The sequence below is a fragment of the Carcharhinus amblyrhynchos genome, unplaced genomic scaffold, assembly GCF_965287045.1.
Source record: "Carcharhinus amblyrhynchos unplaced genomic scaffold, sCarAmb.v2.hapA scaffold_39, whole genome shotgun sequence".
NCBI classification, from domain to species: Eukaryota; Metazoa; Chordata; class Chondrichthyes; order Carcharhiniformes; family Carcharhinidae; genus Carcharhinus; species Carcharhinus amblyrhynchos.
In genome coordinates, this window is record NW_027649780.1 from 7,348,714 (window position 1) to 7,364,393 (window position 15,680).

General features: G+C 45.1%; 3 protein-coding genes and 1 long non-coding RNA gene across 6 annotated transcripts in view; 2 read left to right on the top strand and 2 right to left on the bottom strand.

The window, feature by feature from the left end:
* Window positions 1-15,680, top strand: part of LOC145363731 (uncharacterized) — a 469,439-nt gene that overhangs the window by 19,892 nt on the left and 433,867 nt on the right. The gene's annotated exons all lie outside the window — the stretch shown is intronic.
* Window positions 1-15,680, top strand: part of LOC145363624 (uncharacterized) — a 51,410-nt gene that overhangs the window by 8,588 nt on the left and 27,142 nt on the right. The window contains exon 2 of one of the 3 annotated variants that reach the window (XM_080218816.1): window positions 10,275-10,955. In XM_080218816.1, coding sequence (XP_080074942.1) covers window positions 10,275-10,955 — 681 coding nt within the window. Of the gene's footprint in view, window positions 1-10,164; window positions 10,956-15,680 lie in introns of all 3 variants that reach the window. The other 2 variants (XM_080218808.1, XM_080218814.1) reach the window with 2 other exon arrangements.
* LOC145363488 (uncharacterized) lies at window positions 143-1,712 on the bottom strand. The gene has a single exon (XM_080218685.1). It carries the CDS (start codon window positions 1,571-1,573, stop codon window positions 143-145), a length of 1,431 nt encoding a protein of 476 aa, XP_080074811.1. The 5' UTR covers window positions 1,574-1,712.
* Window positions 1,761-5,758, bottom strand: LOC145335598 (uncharacterized). Its single transcript, XR_013885272.1, has 3 exons — window positions 5,720-5,758; window positions 4,375-4,497; window positions 1,761-1,897 (listed from the first exon to the last, which is right to left on the bottom strand). It is a non-coding gene; the product is annotated as an uncharacterized LOC145335598 (long non-coding RNA).

The window sequence follows — 15,680 nt, forward strand, 5'->3', positions numbered from 1 at the left end:
CGTTGATGTAGCGGTCTGCATGGTCTCCCCAGTGTAAGAAATACTCTGTCCCTCCCCATTCACCAACTGTGAGAATGAACAAAATGCAGTCCTGGATGTAACTGAGAGCTGAAAGAGTAACAGCAGGATCCAACCCTGAATATCACTCGTGAACTTGTTGGTGTCTCAGAAGCTGGGATGAAATTCTGAATCCCTTCCCACACTGAAAGCAGGTGAACGGCCTCTCCCCAGTGTGAACTCGCTGATGTGTCTGCAGGGTAGATGACTGAGTGAATCCCTTCCCACACTGAGAGCAGGTGAACGGCCTGTCCCCAGTATGAACTCGCTGGTGTCTCTGCAGGCTGGATAACTGGTTGAATCTCTTCCCACAAGCAGAGCAGCTGAACGGCCTCTCCCCAGTGTGAGTTCGCTGGTGTCTCTGCAATTGGGATGACTGAGTGAATCCCTCCCCACACTGAGAGCAGGTGAACGGCCTCTCCCCAGTGTGAACTCGCTGGTGTATCCCCAGGTCAGATATTCGAGTGAATCCTTTCCCACAGTGAGAGCAGGTGAATGGCCTGTCCCCAGTGTGAACTCGCTGGTGTGTCCGCAGGCTGGATGCCTGAGTGAATTGCTTCCCACACTGAGAGCAGGTGAACGCCCTCTCCCCAGTGTGAAATTGCTGGTGTCTCTGCAAGGTGGATAACTGAGTGAATCCCTCCCCACACTGAGAGCAGATGAATGGCCTCTCCCCAGTGTGAATTCGCTGGTGTGTCCGCAGATTGGATAACTGGTTGAATCTCTTTCCACACTGAGAGCAGGTGAATGGCCTCTCTCCTGTGTGAACTCGCTGGTGTCTCTGCAAAGTGGATAACACAGTGAATGCCTTCCCACATTGACAGCAGGTGAATGGTCTCTCTCCAGTGTGAACTCGCTGGTGTGACTGCAGGCTGTATGAATCAGTGAATCTCTTCCCACACTGAGAGCAGGTGAATGGCTTCTCCCCAGTGTGAACTCGCTGGTGTGTCTGCAGGTGGGATAACCGCGTGAATCCCTTTCCACACTGAGAGCAGATGAACGGCCTCTCCCCACTGTGAACTCGCTGATGCGTCTGCATGTGGGATAACTGAGTGAATCCCTTTCCACACTGAGAGCAAGTGAATGGCCTCTCCCCAGTGTGAATTCGCTGGTGTGTCTGCAGGTTGGATGAGTCAATGAATCCCTTTCCACACTGAGAGCAAGTGAATGGCCTCTCCCCAGTGTGAATTCGCTGGTGTGTCTGCAGGTTGGATGAGTCAATGAATCCCTTTCCACACTGAGAGCAGGTGAATGGCCTCTCCCCAGCGTGAGTTCGCTGGTGTGTCTGCAAAGTGGATAACGCAGTGAATCCCTTTCCACACTGAGAGCAGGTGAAAGGTCTCTCTCCAGTGTGAACTCGCTGGTGTCTCTGCAATTGGGAAAACCGAATGAATCCCTTCCCACACTGACAGCAGGTGAACGGCCTCTCCCCAGTGTGGTTACGCCGATGAGCTTCCAGCTCTGATGGGGCACTGTATCTTTTTCCACAGTCTGCACATTTCCATGGTTTCTCCATGCTACAGGTGTCCTTGCCTTGGGTAGACAATCAGTTGAAGCCTTGTCCACTCACACAACACTTGTACAGTCTCTCCCCGCTGTGAATGATGTGATATTTATTCAGGCTGTGTAACTGGTTAAAACTCTTCAGTCAGTGCTCTGGAACACACGCACTTGAATGTGGAAGTGTGTTGATGCTTTTCCAGTCACACTGATGTTTGACATCTTTTCAAATCTCCTTCCAGATTCAATGGCCAATGATATTCAGATCACAAGGAATATGACTCTGCCAGGTCTAGACCTGACGTTTGAGATTTCAGCCTGTGATTCCTCTTTCAATATCCTGTAAAACAAGTTGACACAAGTCATCAGTGTCAGTACAGGATAGAAATTCAGAACAGACAATTCTATTTTCTAAGGACATTTTTTCCTCTCTCATTCCCCACTGAGAATGAGCAAAAGACAACAAGAAGTGAAGTTTGTGGGGTGTGACAGTGAGGGGGTGGGAAGAGACACAGGATCTGGGGGAGGGAGAGGGGAGGAGGTGGGAGTGGTCTCTCGTGTGGAGTCAGTGCCCAGTTCCCAGTCTCTGGAGAAAAGTCTCAGGAAGCCCACAATGGTGTGACTGATTGATAAAAATAAATCAATGCTTAGAGGGTGATTTTAGAAAGTCTCTCCCTAAGGGGATGGACACAGCTTGTTACCAGGTTAAACAGGGGAGTTTAGCTCTTTCCAGGGTTTCCAGACTCTGTCCTTTCCCCTGGCTCTCAGATGAGGTTCTGGATAGATTGTGGGGTGGGGAGGCCTGGAGCCAGAAACCCTGGGGTTAAAATAGCCTGGCTTTGTAATTAGTCACAAACATGTTAACCCTTTGGTGGGTGGCAAAGAGTAAATTAAATATCTGTAAAATGAAACTGTCTATTGGTTGTGTGTGTTTGAGAGTTTGTTTTAAAACCATTTGTCCAATTCAAAGCCTGTTTTACTCTGCTGGGATTCTGGCTGCTGCTTTGGACACAAATGTTGTAAAGTTGTCTTCTGCAGCCTGCTTTCTGCAGTTTAAAATCCCAAGCACAAAGACACAGGCTTTTGAAAGACTCAACACTGGATGATTTATTTTAGTTTTCTCAGCATTTCTTTTCAATATTTATATTGGGCAAACACCACATTTTTTACCTAATATATGCAACTTCATTACAATATTCGATGGGGGGAGAGAGAGGAGGGGGAGAGAAGGGGGGAGGAGAGACACAGACAGGTGGGGAGAGAGAGAGAGAAAGAGACATGGGAAGAAGTGGGGGCAGAGTGAGGGGAAAATAGGAAAAGACAGCAGAAGGTGAGGCTGCCTCGCTAAATATTTTTAAGACGCGGGTTGATGGGTTTTTGATAAGCGAGGGGATTAAGGGTTATGGGGAGAGGGCGGGAATGTGGAACTGAGCCACGACAGATCAGCCATGATCTTATTGAATGGCGGGGCAGGCTCGAAGGGCTGGACGGCCTACTCCTGCTCCTATTTCTTATGTTCTTATGTTTGTGGGGGTTGCGGTGAGGGGTTGAGAAGAGACACAGAATCTGGGGGTGGGGTCTCGCGTGGAGAGGGAGAGAGAGGAAGATGGCTGATTCCCTTATTTCCCACTCACTTGACCCCAATCCTGACAATATCACTTTCTACCTGGCCCTGTTCAGGCTGTGCGTATGTGGGATCTTGCTGCGCACTCATGCTCTGTGTTTCTCCCCCCCACCATATTCCTCACACTGTGACTGTGCCCCACAATTTAAATGTAAAAAAGATGGAGGGTAAGAAGGAGGGTGGGGTAGCAGAGAGAAGCAGGGTGAATGGAGAAGGGGTGAGGAGTGTCAGGGGCTCAGTGAACAGGGGTTGGGGACAGTGACAGAGGCTGTTGGGGTGGGGGTGTCCTCCTGCAGTGTGGGATTCCCTGTGGGATCCGGATTGTAACATTCTCAGTCTCTCTCTCACTGTAAAGCACTCGGGAGGGAGAGGGAGCAGAAATTCAAATTCCTGAGCCTGGGGGAAAGGCTTGGTCTCAATCCCAGAGTCCTGCTTGTGTTTTTAAGACAGGGCGCTGGGATTTGTGGGTGTGGAAGGAGAGGATTGTTCTGGTTAACTGGGGAGAGGGAGATTTGTTCTTTCCAGCTGAGATATAATGCAGCATCTGTGACTAGGCCTCACTTCAAGGCCTAATTCTCAGGAGCCCTTTTGCATTCCCCAACAGGATTTAAGTGGCTGGATTCAATGGTTCAAAAAAATGTGCAGCAGCCACTTCAGGATGGGAGTGTGGAATTTCCTGCTCTCCCTCTCTCATTTCTCTTTTGATTGTGAGGTTTTATTTTGTACGGTTGAAAGGGATTTGGAGGGGGATTGAAGAGGGTTTGGGCAGTGGGGGGTATGGGGCTGAGAGGGATTTTGGAGGGGAATTGACGAGGGTTTGGACAGTGAGGAGGGTTTGGGCAGTGAGGGGGGGTCTGGGGCTAAGAGGGATTTGGAGGGGGATTGAGGAGGGATTGGGTAGTGGGGGGTGTATGGAGCTGAGAGGGATTTTGGAGGGGAATTGAAGAGGGTTTGGGCAATGAGGAGTGTTTGGGCAGTGAGGGGAGTACAGGGCTGAGGGGGATTTGACAAAAATTTATCTGTCTCAAGATTTAAAGGTAGCAACTCATTTAGCATCAATTGCCTTCTGTAGGACAGAGTTCCAAACCTTTACCATCCTGAGTAGAGGTGCTTCTTAACCAGGATTTGTGAATCTCAGGGCTTTTCCAGTCACAGTAAGACCTGAAATTTTCTCTCTGACAGAATGAACAAACCTGTAACATTCCACATTCAGACTCTGCTGACATTCAGGTCCTGTTGTGTTGAATGACTCAGTCAGATCACGATGTGATGTTTGATTTGTGTTTCCCGTCTGTCAATTCTCCACTTCCAGCACTCTGTAAATTTACAGAAACCATCACTGTCAGTCCAGGATAGAAATTCACAACATTCTCTCCTCTATAATCACCAACTGTGATTCAATGAGTTCCTGGATGTTTTATCACATCTTTTATATTGCCCCCATCTTCAACCACTAATCAGTCAACACATCAATCCCACACTGCTTTCCTAGGCCAACTGGAAAGCAAAAAGACTCATCACTTTTACAGGATAATGACTGACGGTCAACCAAACAACCTTCATCTGTTGTCAATACTTTAATAGCCAGTGAAAAGAAATATTCAAAGAACAATTACAAAAAAGTATATATTTTAATGTCCAGACAATTTTCCAGAAATTCAGGTTTGAATCCCACAGTCCAAAGATGTGTAGGTTAGGCGGATTAGCCATGCGAAATGCACATGGTTACAGGGATAGGGCTGGCTGGTGGGCCTGGGAAGCTACTCTGTTGGAGAGTCAGTGCATACTTGATGGGGAAAATTCTGCACTGTAGGCATTCTATGATCCTATGGTATGGTAAATTTTGAACATAATTAAAATCTGGAACTAAAAGCCTACTGATGACCATGAAACGTCCCATCTCGTTCACTAATGTCTTTGAGGGAGGGAAATCTGCTCTCCTTACCTGGTCTAATCTATGTGTGACTCCAGATCCACAGCAATGTGGTTGACTCTTAAAATGTCCTCTGAAACTCAGTTCAAGAGCAAATAGGAATGGGTGATGAATGCTGGCCCAGCCAGTGACACCCACAGTGTGAATGAATTAGGAAAAATATCTGCCATCCTTCTCCAGTCTGGTCTAACTGCATATCAAGAGCAATGTGGTTGACTCTTAAAATGCCCTCTGAGATGGCCTAGCAAACCACTCATCTGAAGGATAATTAGGGATGGACAATAAATTCTGGCCCAGCCAGTGACTCCCACATCCCATGGACAAATGAAAAAATTCCTGGAGACTCCAGTCCAATCCGGGAGAGTTGGTAACTGGTCCAGGCTCACAGCGCATGCGCCCTGTTGTACATTGTTCCTATAAAGATGGCGGCCGGTAACCCGGGCCTGGAGCCGCTCAGCTCCGACTCTATTCGGTGCCGATTGAAACGGTACCGGGAACATATTATCTGGATTGAGGCACCCACAAGGTGTTTGTGAAGCCTCCCAGCCCACTCCGCTGCTTCTATCCCTCCCCGGTCACCCAGCGGCTCCATTACTAAACCTCACTCCATTGTTTCTTTCCGGCTCCTCGCAGCGCCAGTCACAGCCCGGAATGCGCATGCTCCGGACGGCGTCAGAAACTGCGCATGTCCCAGTCAGACTGGTACCGCGCCTGCGCAACAGTTGCAGTAATGTGGCTAGGACACATTCTCACTCGCAGAGAGTGTTGGGTAATCACCTCGCCATTTAAACCTATATTGTTCAATCGAAAGTACGATTTGCAACCTGATTATGATTGATACCATTGGGTCAAGGATCAAGTGTGTTAAATCAATTCATATAGCAACTAAGCAGCAAAGGCCTTCTACCAGAGTGCTGTCCTGGGTGTGACTGACAACATGACAAACAACCACAGATAGGTGTGAATTTGTTGGGGTGAACAAGTGATTTATGTACTCCTAGATAGAACAGTTAAATTGCCCTCACCAATAATAATGTTGAAATTGGATCAAATGCTTTGAAATTTTAAAGTTAGTACTAACCGCTCAGGAAATCCCTTTGCAAACGTTAAGTGCTTGAGTAGTCTTCCTCTGGTGTAATTGTGATCTCGATCAGTAAATGGAAAGACTGAATGAATCCATTTTCACATTCAGCTCAGAAATAATCTCTACCCCAACATTCTCCCTTTCTCTGGATGGGGTAACTATACTCTGTAGTATTGCAGTGCTATTAATACAGTCAGCAAAATATAATCTGTGGTTGGGAGTTTGATTATCTGGTGTCTGAAACCACAAGATTCAATATTTAGAGTCAACAAGATGAACAAGGAAACACACCAGGGTCCAATATTCCAGCTAGATATTCACAGAAGAAAGTCATCGAGTGGACAGAACAGAGGAAGATCCCAACTTAGGTCGCACTTGGAATATAGTGTTCAATTCTGGTTGCCACACTACCAGAAGGATGTGGAGGCTTTGGAGAGGAAATAGAAAAGATTGATCAGGATGTTGATTATGCAGTAACATACTTCAATGGTGGCTATCTTACCCAGCATTCACAGTGAATCAGAATATGATCCAGCCTCGCAACAGACTTTGCGCATGCGTACTGTAGACCTAAAGTGCATGCGCAGTGGGTGTTGCTGCTGCAGTGGCAGCAAGGTGGTTTTATCGGCTCCGTGTTTTCAGGGAAACGGCTTATTCTGGAGGGTAATGGAGGCGGCGGGGTGGGTGGGGAGGCTTTATAAGCACCCAATGGATTCAGGAAAACCCGAAGTGCTCGGTGCCGCGTTCGTAACATTCGGGGCCTCGACCACAGATGCCTGAGTTGGAGGCCCCGAGTTAACGGCAGCCATCTTTACCGGGGCGTTGAGCAGCAGGGCGCATGCGCGGTGCTCCCTGTCAGCAGGAGGAGAGAATGTTGTGAATTTCTATCCTGGACTGACAGTGATGGACTTTGGAAACTCCTTTTACAGGGAGTTAGAGGGGAGGATTTACACACAGAAAACTCAACCCAAGAGAAACGTTTCTCGCTTAATTTCTATTCTTGACTGAAGGTGATGATTTTTTTTCAGGAAATTTGACGACAAACTTCAAAGGGAAACTCAAACCAGACAGCAGATCAAAACCTGACAGAACCTGAATGTAAGTGTGTCTGTAGAAAAAGATCCAAACACTGGTGTGACTGGAAATAGGAAACAATAATGTCATGGAAGGATTTGCAAAAAAGGGATGCAATTTCCGAAAAAGGGATCCAAAACTTCACCACATCCTTGAGTGAAGAAATCCTTCCTCATCTGAGCTTTCTCTCCATTTTCCAGCCTGTTCCAATAAGCCTTGACTTCCTTGCCATTCAAAACCTGTCTAACTCATCCTTGAAGATATTCAATCCCTCCACTGGTCCCCATGGAGAGGAAGCCAGATACTAACAATTCTCTGAGGGAAGAGATTTGTCCAAATATATAATGTAACTACAGTCCAATGTTACACAACCAGATAAGTGCATATTATTACAGAGCCGTAAATAATATATCTAATCTCTAACATGTAACAATATCAGACACGTCTCTGTCCTATATTAGTATACTGTCCCCTTTTAATATATTTCAGAAATGAGATGGGCACATGAAGGAAATAAACTTGCAGGGGAAAGGGAATATAGAAGGGGAATGGGACTGACTGGATTGTTCAACAGAAGTCAGCATGGACTTGAGTTACTGAATGGATTCCTTCTGTGCTGTAATGACTCCATGAGTGGAAATATATAACAGAGCTACAGTGCCTCATTACAAGACGAGAAATAATAAATGTACTTTGTTACAGAACCATAAATAATCTATCAGATCCACAATATAACAACACTCGGCAGCTCGACAGACTGGAGGGACTAATTGTGGACAAGTCCCCAGGACCGGATGGAATGCATCCGAGGGTTCTGAAAGAAATGGCGGAGGTGATAGTGGATGCCTTGGTGGTTATCTTCCAAACGTTGCTGGATTCCGGGGAAGTGCCGGAAGATTGGAAAACGGCTAATGTTACGCCGTTGTTTAAGAAGGGTGCCAGGCAAAAGGCAGGGAATTATAGGCCGGTTAGTTTAACGTCTGTTGTAGGTAAAATGTTAGAATCCGTCATCAAGGAGGAAATAGCAAGGCATCTTGAGGGGAATTGCTTGATAGAGCAGACGCAGCACGGTTTCGTTAAGGGGAAGTCGTGTCTGACAAATTTACTGGAGTTCTATGAGGATGTGTCTAGGGCGGTGGATAGAGGAGAGCCAATGGATGTGGTCTTTCTTGGTTTTCAGAAGGCGTTTGACAAGGTACCTCACAAGAGGTTACTGCAGAAGGTCAGGGGACATGGAGTTGGGGGTAGGGTGTTAGCGTGGATAGAGGATTGGTTGTCAAATAGGAGGCAGAGAGTGGCAGAGAGCCTCAAGATAAAGGGGGGGCGGTTTAGAACGGAGTTGAGGAAGAACTTCTTCACTAGCACTGCTAGCTGTGCAGATACATGGATTTGGGCCTGTGTCTGTGGGAGTTTGCGCATTCTCCCTGTGGTTGCGTGGGTTTCCTCCGGGCGCTCCGGTTTCCTCCCACACCCCAAAGATGTGCTCTTAGGCTAATTGGTTTCCACCAAATTGACACTATTTCTTCCCTGAATCTGACTGAGTAGGGTCCCATTCGTAGACATGCAGGGTAGAATAGGTGTAGGGCGATGTGGCGGCGTGGGCTCGTTGGGCCGAAGGGCCTGTTTCCCGTGCTGGGTTGTTCTTTGTTCTTTGTTCTTTGTTCACTCAAAGGGTGGTGAATCTCTGGAATTCTCTGCCCATTGAAGTGGTGGAGGCTACCTCGCTAAATATTTTTAAGACGCGGGTTGATGGCTTTTTGATAAGAGAGGGGATTAAGGGTTATGGGGAGAGGGCGGGAATGTGGAACTGAGCCATGACAGATCAGCCATGATCTTATTGAATGGCGGGGCAGGCTCGAAGGGCTAGATGGCCTACTCCTGCTCCTATTTCTTATGTTCTTATATCTCTGTCCTCTAATAATTTATTGTTCTCTTAAATGTCAGCCATCTCTGAGGGAAACCAGCCCTTTAATTGTGAACATTAGGAAAGAGACCATCCTTTTCACCAGACGAGTAAATGTGTCAAGCTGAGGGAGCAAAGGATGTCAATGTCTTTGAGAGAGAGAGAGAGTCATAATGAGGAAGTTGGCCAATGAAGTTCAGAGTGAAACTCCCTCCTCTGTGCAACATTTGGCAGGAAATCAATGTTTCCCCCTTTCCATTTCTTTTCTCATTCTGGGGGAAATTGGGGGCTTGCAGCAACTGAAGGAAAAGGAAGTGAATCCATTCTGTATGTTCCACATATTTTTAGTCCAGTCATACGGGCATAGCTTTGTCTGGCAGCCTGCATGGAGATTTTCAGCTGTGTATCTCCAGGACAGGAAGCAGTGAGGCTGATTGAGCATGGATCTGTGAATCAGCACCTTGAGCAGAATTGGGAGGGTGAATATTAGATACAGCAGAGTGAGAATGGAGGGAGAGTGTGTGGAATGGGGATTCACAGCTTTTGGGGAATAAGGGAGGAAAGAATGTTCCATAGAAATGAGAATTTGTACTGACACTGATGACTTGTGTCAACTTGTTTTACAGGAATCACAGGCTGAAATCTCAAACATCAGGTCGAGATCTGGCAGAGTCATGTTCCTCGGGAACTGAATATCATCGGCCATTGAATCTGGAAGGAGATTTGAAAAGATTTCAAACATCAGTGTGACTGGAAAAGCATCAACACACTGCCAAATTCAAGTGAGGGTGTTCCAGAGCACTGACTGAAGAGCTTTAACCAGTTACACAGCCTGAATAAATATCACACCATTCACAGCAGGGAGAGACTGTACACGTGTTCTGTGGGTGATCGAGGCTTCAACTGATAGTCCACCCAAGGGAAAGGCAAGAATACCTGCACCATGGAGAAACCATGGAAGTGTGTGGACTGTGGGAAGGGATACAGAGCCCCATCGGAGCTGGAAGCTCATCGGCGCAGCCACACTGGGGAGAGGCCATTCATCTGCTCTCAATGTGGGGAGGGATTCATTCGACTCTCCCACCTGCAGTCGCACAAGCGAGTTCACACTGGAGAGAGACCATTCACCTGCTCTCAGTGTGGAAAAGGATTCACTGTGTTATCCACTTTGCAGAGACACCAGCGAATTCACACTGGGGAGAGGCCATTCACCTGCTCTGAGTGTGGGAAGCGATTCAACCAGTTACCCAATTTGCAGACACACCAGCGAATTCACACTGGGGAGAGGCCATTCACCTGCTCTCAGTGTGAGAAGAGATTCACTCGGTTATCCGACCTGCAGGCACATCAGCGCATTCACACTGGGGAGAGGCCGTTCACCTGCTCTCAGTGTGGGAAGGGATTCACTCGGTCATCTGACATGCAGAAGCACAAACAAATTCACACTGATGAGAAGCTGTTCATCTGCTCTCAGTGTGGGAAGGGATTCACTCAATTTTCCAGCCTGCGGAGACACCAGCGTGTTCATACTGGGGAGAGGCTGTTCATCTGCTCTCAGTGTGGGAAGGGATTCACTCAATTGTCCAGCCTGCAGAGACACCAGCGTGTTCATACTGGGGAGAAGCCGTTCACCTGCTCTCAGTGTGGGAAGGGATTCACTGGACAATTCCACCTGCAGAGACACCAGCTAGTTCACACTGGGGAGAAGCTGTTTACCTGCTCTCAGTGTGGGAAGGGTTTCAGTCAGTTATCCAACCTGCGGAGACACCAGCGAGTTCATATGGGGAGAGGCCATTCACCTGCTCTCAGTGTGGGAAGGAATTCACTCAGTTATCCCACCTGCTGAGACATCAGTGAGGTTACACTGGGGAGAAACCTGCTCAGTGTGTGAAAAGGGTTCAGAATTTCATCACAGCTGCTGAGGCACCAACAAGTTCACAGGGGTTGGATTCTGCTGTTATTGTTTCTGCTCTCAATTACGCCCAGGACTGCATTTTGTTCATTCTCACAGTTAGTCAATGGGGAGGGTCAGAGGGTTTCTTTCTGCTGGACTGGCTGGTCTCAGCCTCCAATGGGCTGGTGCTGTTTGAGTCATTCTGTAAGTACCTTGTTTTAAATTTCACAAGAATCACAGTGACAAGGTGTTAGGAAGTTCAGAGATATTTAGTCAGTATTTCTGTTTGAAACACCCCCAAATGCCCATCCAATTTCCTTTGTAATTGTTTATTATCTCCATTTCCTCCACCCTCATAGGCAGTGAGTTCCAGTTCATTACTATTTGCTGCATCAAAATATCCTTCCTCACATTCCTCCCCCTGCATCTCTGACCCAAAACTTTAAATCTGTGTCCTCCTCGTCCTTGTTCCATCAGTGAATGGGAACAACTTTTCTTTGCTCACCTTATCTAAACCTGTCAGAATCTTGTCCACCTCTATCAAATCTCCCCTCAACCTCCTTTGCTCCAAGGGGAACAACCCCAGCCTGACATTGACAATAAAGAACAAACTAACAGAATATGTTAATACCTGAAATCAAATGGGAATGTTGAATTTCTGTTTTAAAAATATTGTGAATATATTGTCCTGGACATTAAAGGAATTGGAAAAACTCACCTTGGGAGTGGGTGAATGGAATATATCAATCTGGTATCCACCTACAGTCAAGTGAAAGTCTGGAATGTGTAGCTGGAAATCTCTCCCTAATAGCACTGTGGATGTATTATACTGTGGCTGTACTTGCACCTCAGGCATTGTAGCAGTTCAAGATGGCAGTGTTGGGGTTGACTGTGGCCGAGGCAGCTACATACAGCCACATATTCTGTTATAATTGAAGGACTGCAGATTGAATGTGAGGCATGATGGGACTGGACGATCTTGACCACATTCCTGTGACTGCTCAGTTTCTGCAATTATGGACCATTAAAGCTGTTTAGCAGGGCCCTGACAGAGGACCTGTGAGAATATTTACTCGGAATGAGTTGGAATTAAGCTTATCCCAGGACTGGCTGGTGTTCAGCAGCTGAGATACCCGAATCTGTAAAAAGGGGGGTCCGACCAATCAACAAACAGTGGTAGGTAGTTGGTTAAGAAATTAAAAAGCATTCTCAGGCATTTTTAAAATTATTTTATCATACATTTGTGATAAAAACTGTGAGGGACTTGTGACCTGATAGTCAGTGAAGTCACAGTATACTCCAAGTAGCACTGGACTGAAAAGCAGACCCTCTGAGAGTAGATTTTAATTGTTATAATCTGACCCAAGCGTGGCCAGTGAAAAATCAGAACTTGAGTGGGCATTGGACAGGTCTCTTACCTACCATTTGGAAACTAAGAACAAGAAAGTTATTGATAAAATGATTAGAGAATTAAGCCATCATTTTGAGTCTGGATGACACTTTGTAAGAACTCTTATGAAGGGTCATCCAAACTCAAAATGTTGACTCTATTCTCTCTCCACAGATGCTGTCAGAGCTGTTGAGTTTTTCCAGCATTTTCTGTTTTTGTTTCAGATTCCAGTATCTGCAGTATTTTACTTTTGTGATAAAAAGATTCAGTCTGATTGGAATCCCCACAACCCTTCCTCAGAACTGAGGGAGTGGTGACTGAAGGAGAAAAAGGATAAGGATGATAAGGTCTGGGTTCTGATTCTCCAAGCCCATGTAGAATTAACAAAATGAGTTTCTACAGTTTATAAAGAACAGAAGTTACCCATCCCTAACAAAAACTGATCAAATTAAAATAATTAGGTTGAGGAATATAACAAAAAAATGAGGTTTCAAATCAAGTTTATTTGGTTGTTAGAGACTTTTTTTTAATTATGTAAAGTGATGTAATTGTGTGTCAAATTTTCTCTGCTCACTCCCCATCTCTTTAGGTTCTGTCGAAAAGTTCATCCTTTCAGCAGACAGTTGATTTGTTTTTAAATCACCCGAAAATGCATATCTATTTTAGTTTATGATTGAGGATTTAATGGGAACCAGTTAAATGTGGAAATTTGGAGGAATTTGGAATAACTGTGAGATTTTTATTGCATTGTCACCTCAACGCCAGATAACGCCTGCTGCTGTCAGACTTTTGAATGGACCTACCTCACACTAAGTTGATCTTTCTCTATATCCCAGCTGTGACTGCAACACTACCTTCTGCACTCTCATTTCCTTGAACAGTATGTTTTGTCTGCATAGCACGTAAGAAACAATATTTTTCACTGTATGCTAATACATGTGACAATACAATTAACAAAGTTTTTGTAGGTGGTAACATGTTTGGGATTTTAAATCAACAAAGACTAGATGTTGCCTCTAAAATCAGGCCTTGGAAGTTGGATTAAAAAAAGGTTAAGTTATAATGAAGGAGAATAAAGGATCTTGCATCTTATTTTAATCAAGGAGTTGTGAGCTTGGAGTGCTCTGTTGCTTTAAGAAGCTATAGCTGCGAGAGAGAATGCTGAGGATTCATTGTTTGGAATTTATGAACTGTGAGAATCTGTATGTTTTGTCTGCTTTATGTGGATGTTTGTAAATGTATTTTGTCAGTGTTTTGGACTACATTTGTTAATGTTTATCTTTCTGGGTAATTAACTTTATCTTGAGTCTTTAATTAAAGGCATTTCTGGAAGCTTAAAAACAGAACCACAAACACACTTAAGGAGTTCATTTTGATTATTGATGTTGCAAAGCACATGTGATGTTTCACCAAGTGAAAACTAGTTTCATTAAGATTTAAACCAATTTCATTGCTAACAAGTTATAGACATATTAGCTGCTTTCCAACTATTGGTGAAGGTGGGCTTTCAACATTTTTAAAGTATAAAATGTGGTCTTGAGAAGCCAACTTGGTAGAGAGAGGTGGAAAGAGAGATATTTACAGAGTGTTGTTGAGAGCTGTTGGTTTTACAAAATATTTACATTTTCAGAGCCGTCACTTCATTTACTGGTCTGAGAGGGACGAAGAGAAAGCCATTCGATTGTTAAAGTTAAGCTTTCTCTATTCACTGTTAATCGACACTTTGCTTTTTATCTTTCTGACTTGCTACATTTTTAATGGTTAACAAACTTTCTGAATTCACCATTTAAAGTGTTCTTTCTTGCTATATGGTTAAGACACTGGAACCTGCACTGATTTACGATTGGGGGGTTATTGTAAACAAGAGAACCCCCATTAATAAATCAAGTTTCTTACAAATGCAATGTTATCCTTTATTATGAGAGAAATTGAACATTGAAGTAAAGATTTGTACTTCAGTTATACAGGGTGTTGCTGAGACTGTATCTTGAATACTGGGTGCAGTTTTCTTTAAAGAAATAATACAAATGCATTGAAAGTGATTCAGAGATTTAATAGATTGCTTCCCAATTCTTGACCCTCACAGTATAACTTTTATCCGATTTTCCTTGTCTTTAGCTGTCAAAGGGTCATCCTGACTCAACATGTTGTTTCTATTCTTATTATAGATGCTGTCAGACTTGCTGAGATTGCCCAGCATTTTCTGCTCATGTTTCAGATTCCATCAACATCAGAATTTTGCCTTGAAACCAGTTCTTGTTAGATAAGGGAATCTAAAGTATCAAGTGTAGAATGAGAATGTGGAATGCAACACAGACAGATCAGCCATGATCTAAATAAATGGTGGGAGCATACTCAATGACTTACTTCTGCTCCTTTGTTGAATCTTGTTCACAAATTCCTGAGAATTATGAAACAAGGCTGGAAGATTCACCTTGCTTGTGTTAGTGGCAGCTATAGCTCTCAGGAAGTTAGGAAAGAGCTCCAGCTGGTATAAGCCATAGTAGACAGGCAGCATCATACCAAAACTTAAACAGAACACAGCAATGAGTTGGGACTTAGGTGTCCATGCTGTGAGCTGGGTCAAGGGGTGTCCGTGTTGCGAGTCAAACATGGGGAGGGTACTCATGTTTGTGTGTGTGTGTTCATTTGTGTGCGCATTGTGTGTGTGTGTGTATATGTGAGGGTGAATGGACGTGTGAGAGAGAGAGGAGTCAATACTGTGTGTGCAAGAAAGAACTAGAGCTATGGTGTGTATGTCTGTGGGATAAAATGAGGAGCCCACGATTGTTTGTGTGTGGTTGAGAAAGAGTGGAGTCAGAATGCGCGTGTTTGAGAGAAAGAGGTTATGGTGTGTGTGTAAGATGGGGAGGGGGGAACGTATGTGTGTGTGTGAGATAGAGAAAAGGAGCTGTGAGTGAGAGAGGAGAGTGATTTTGTCTGGATGGGCAAGTGTGAGAGATGGAGAGAGATTCTGTGTGTGGGTGTATATCCAAGAGAGGAGGAGGGAGGAGAGTGTGTAAACGTGAGAGAAAAGAGATACGAGTCTGTGGAAGTCTTTGTGATAGAGCGTCACTTCAGAGTTTGGGCCTTCAGCGTGTAACTGAGCTTTGCGAAGTGGATGGAGAGTTGTGAGGCTGGCTTGATAATATTGTAGCTGCAATGGAGCATACGTGAAGATTGCAAGCTGGTGGGTGGGGTATTAATTAATCCTTGCATAA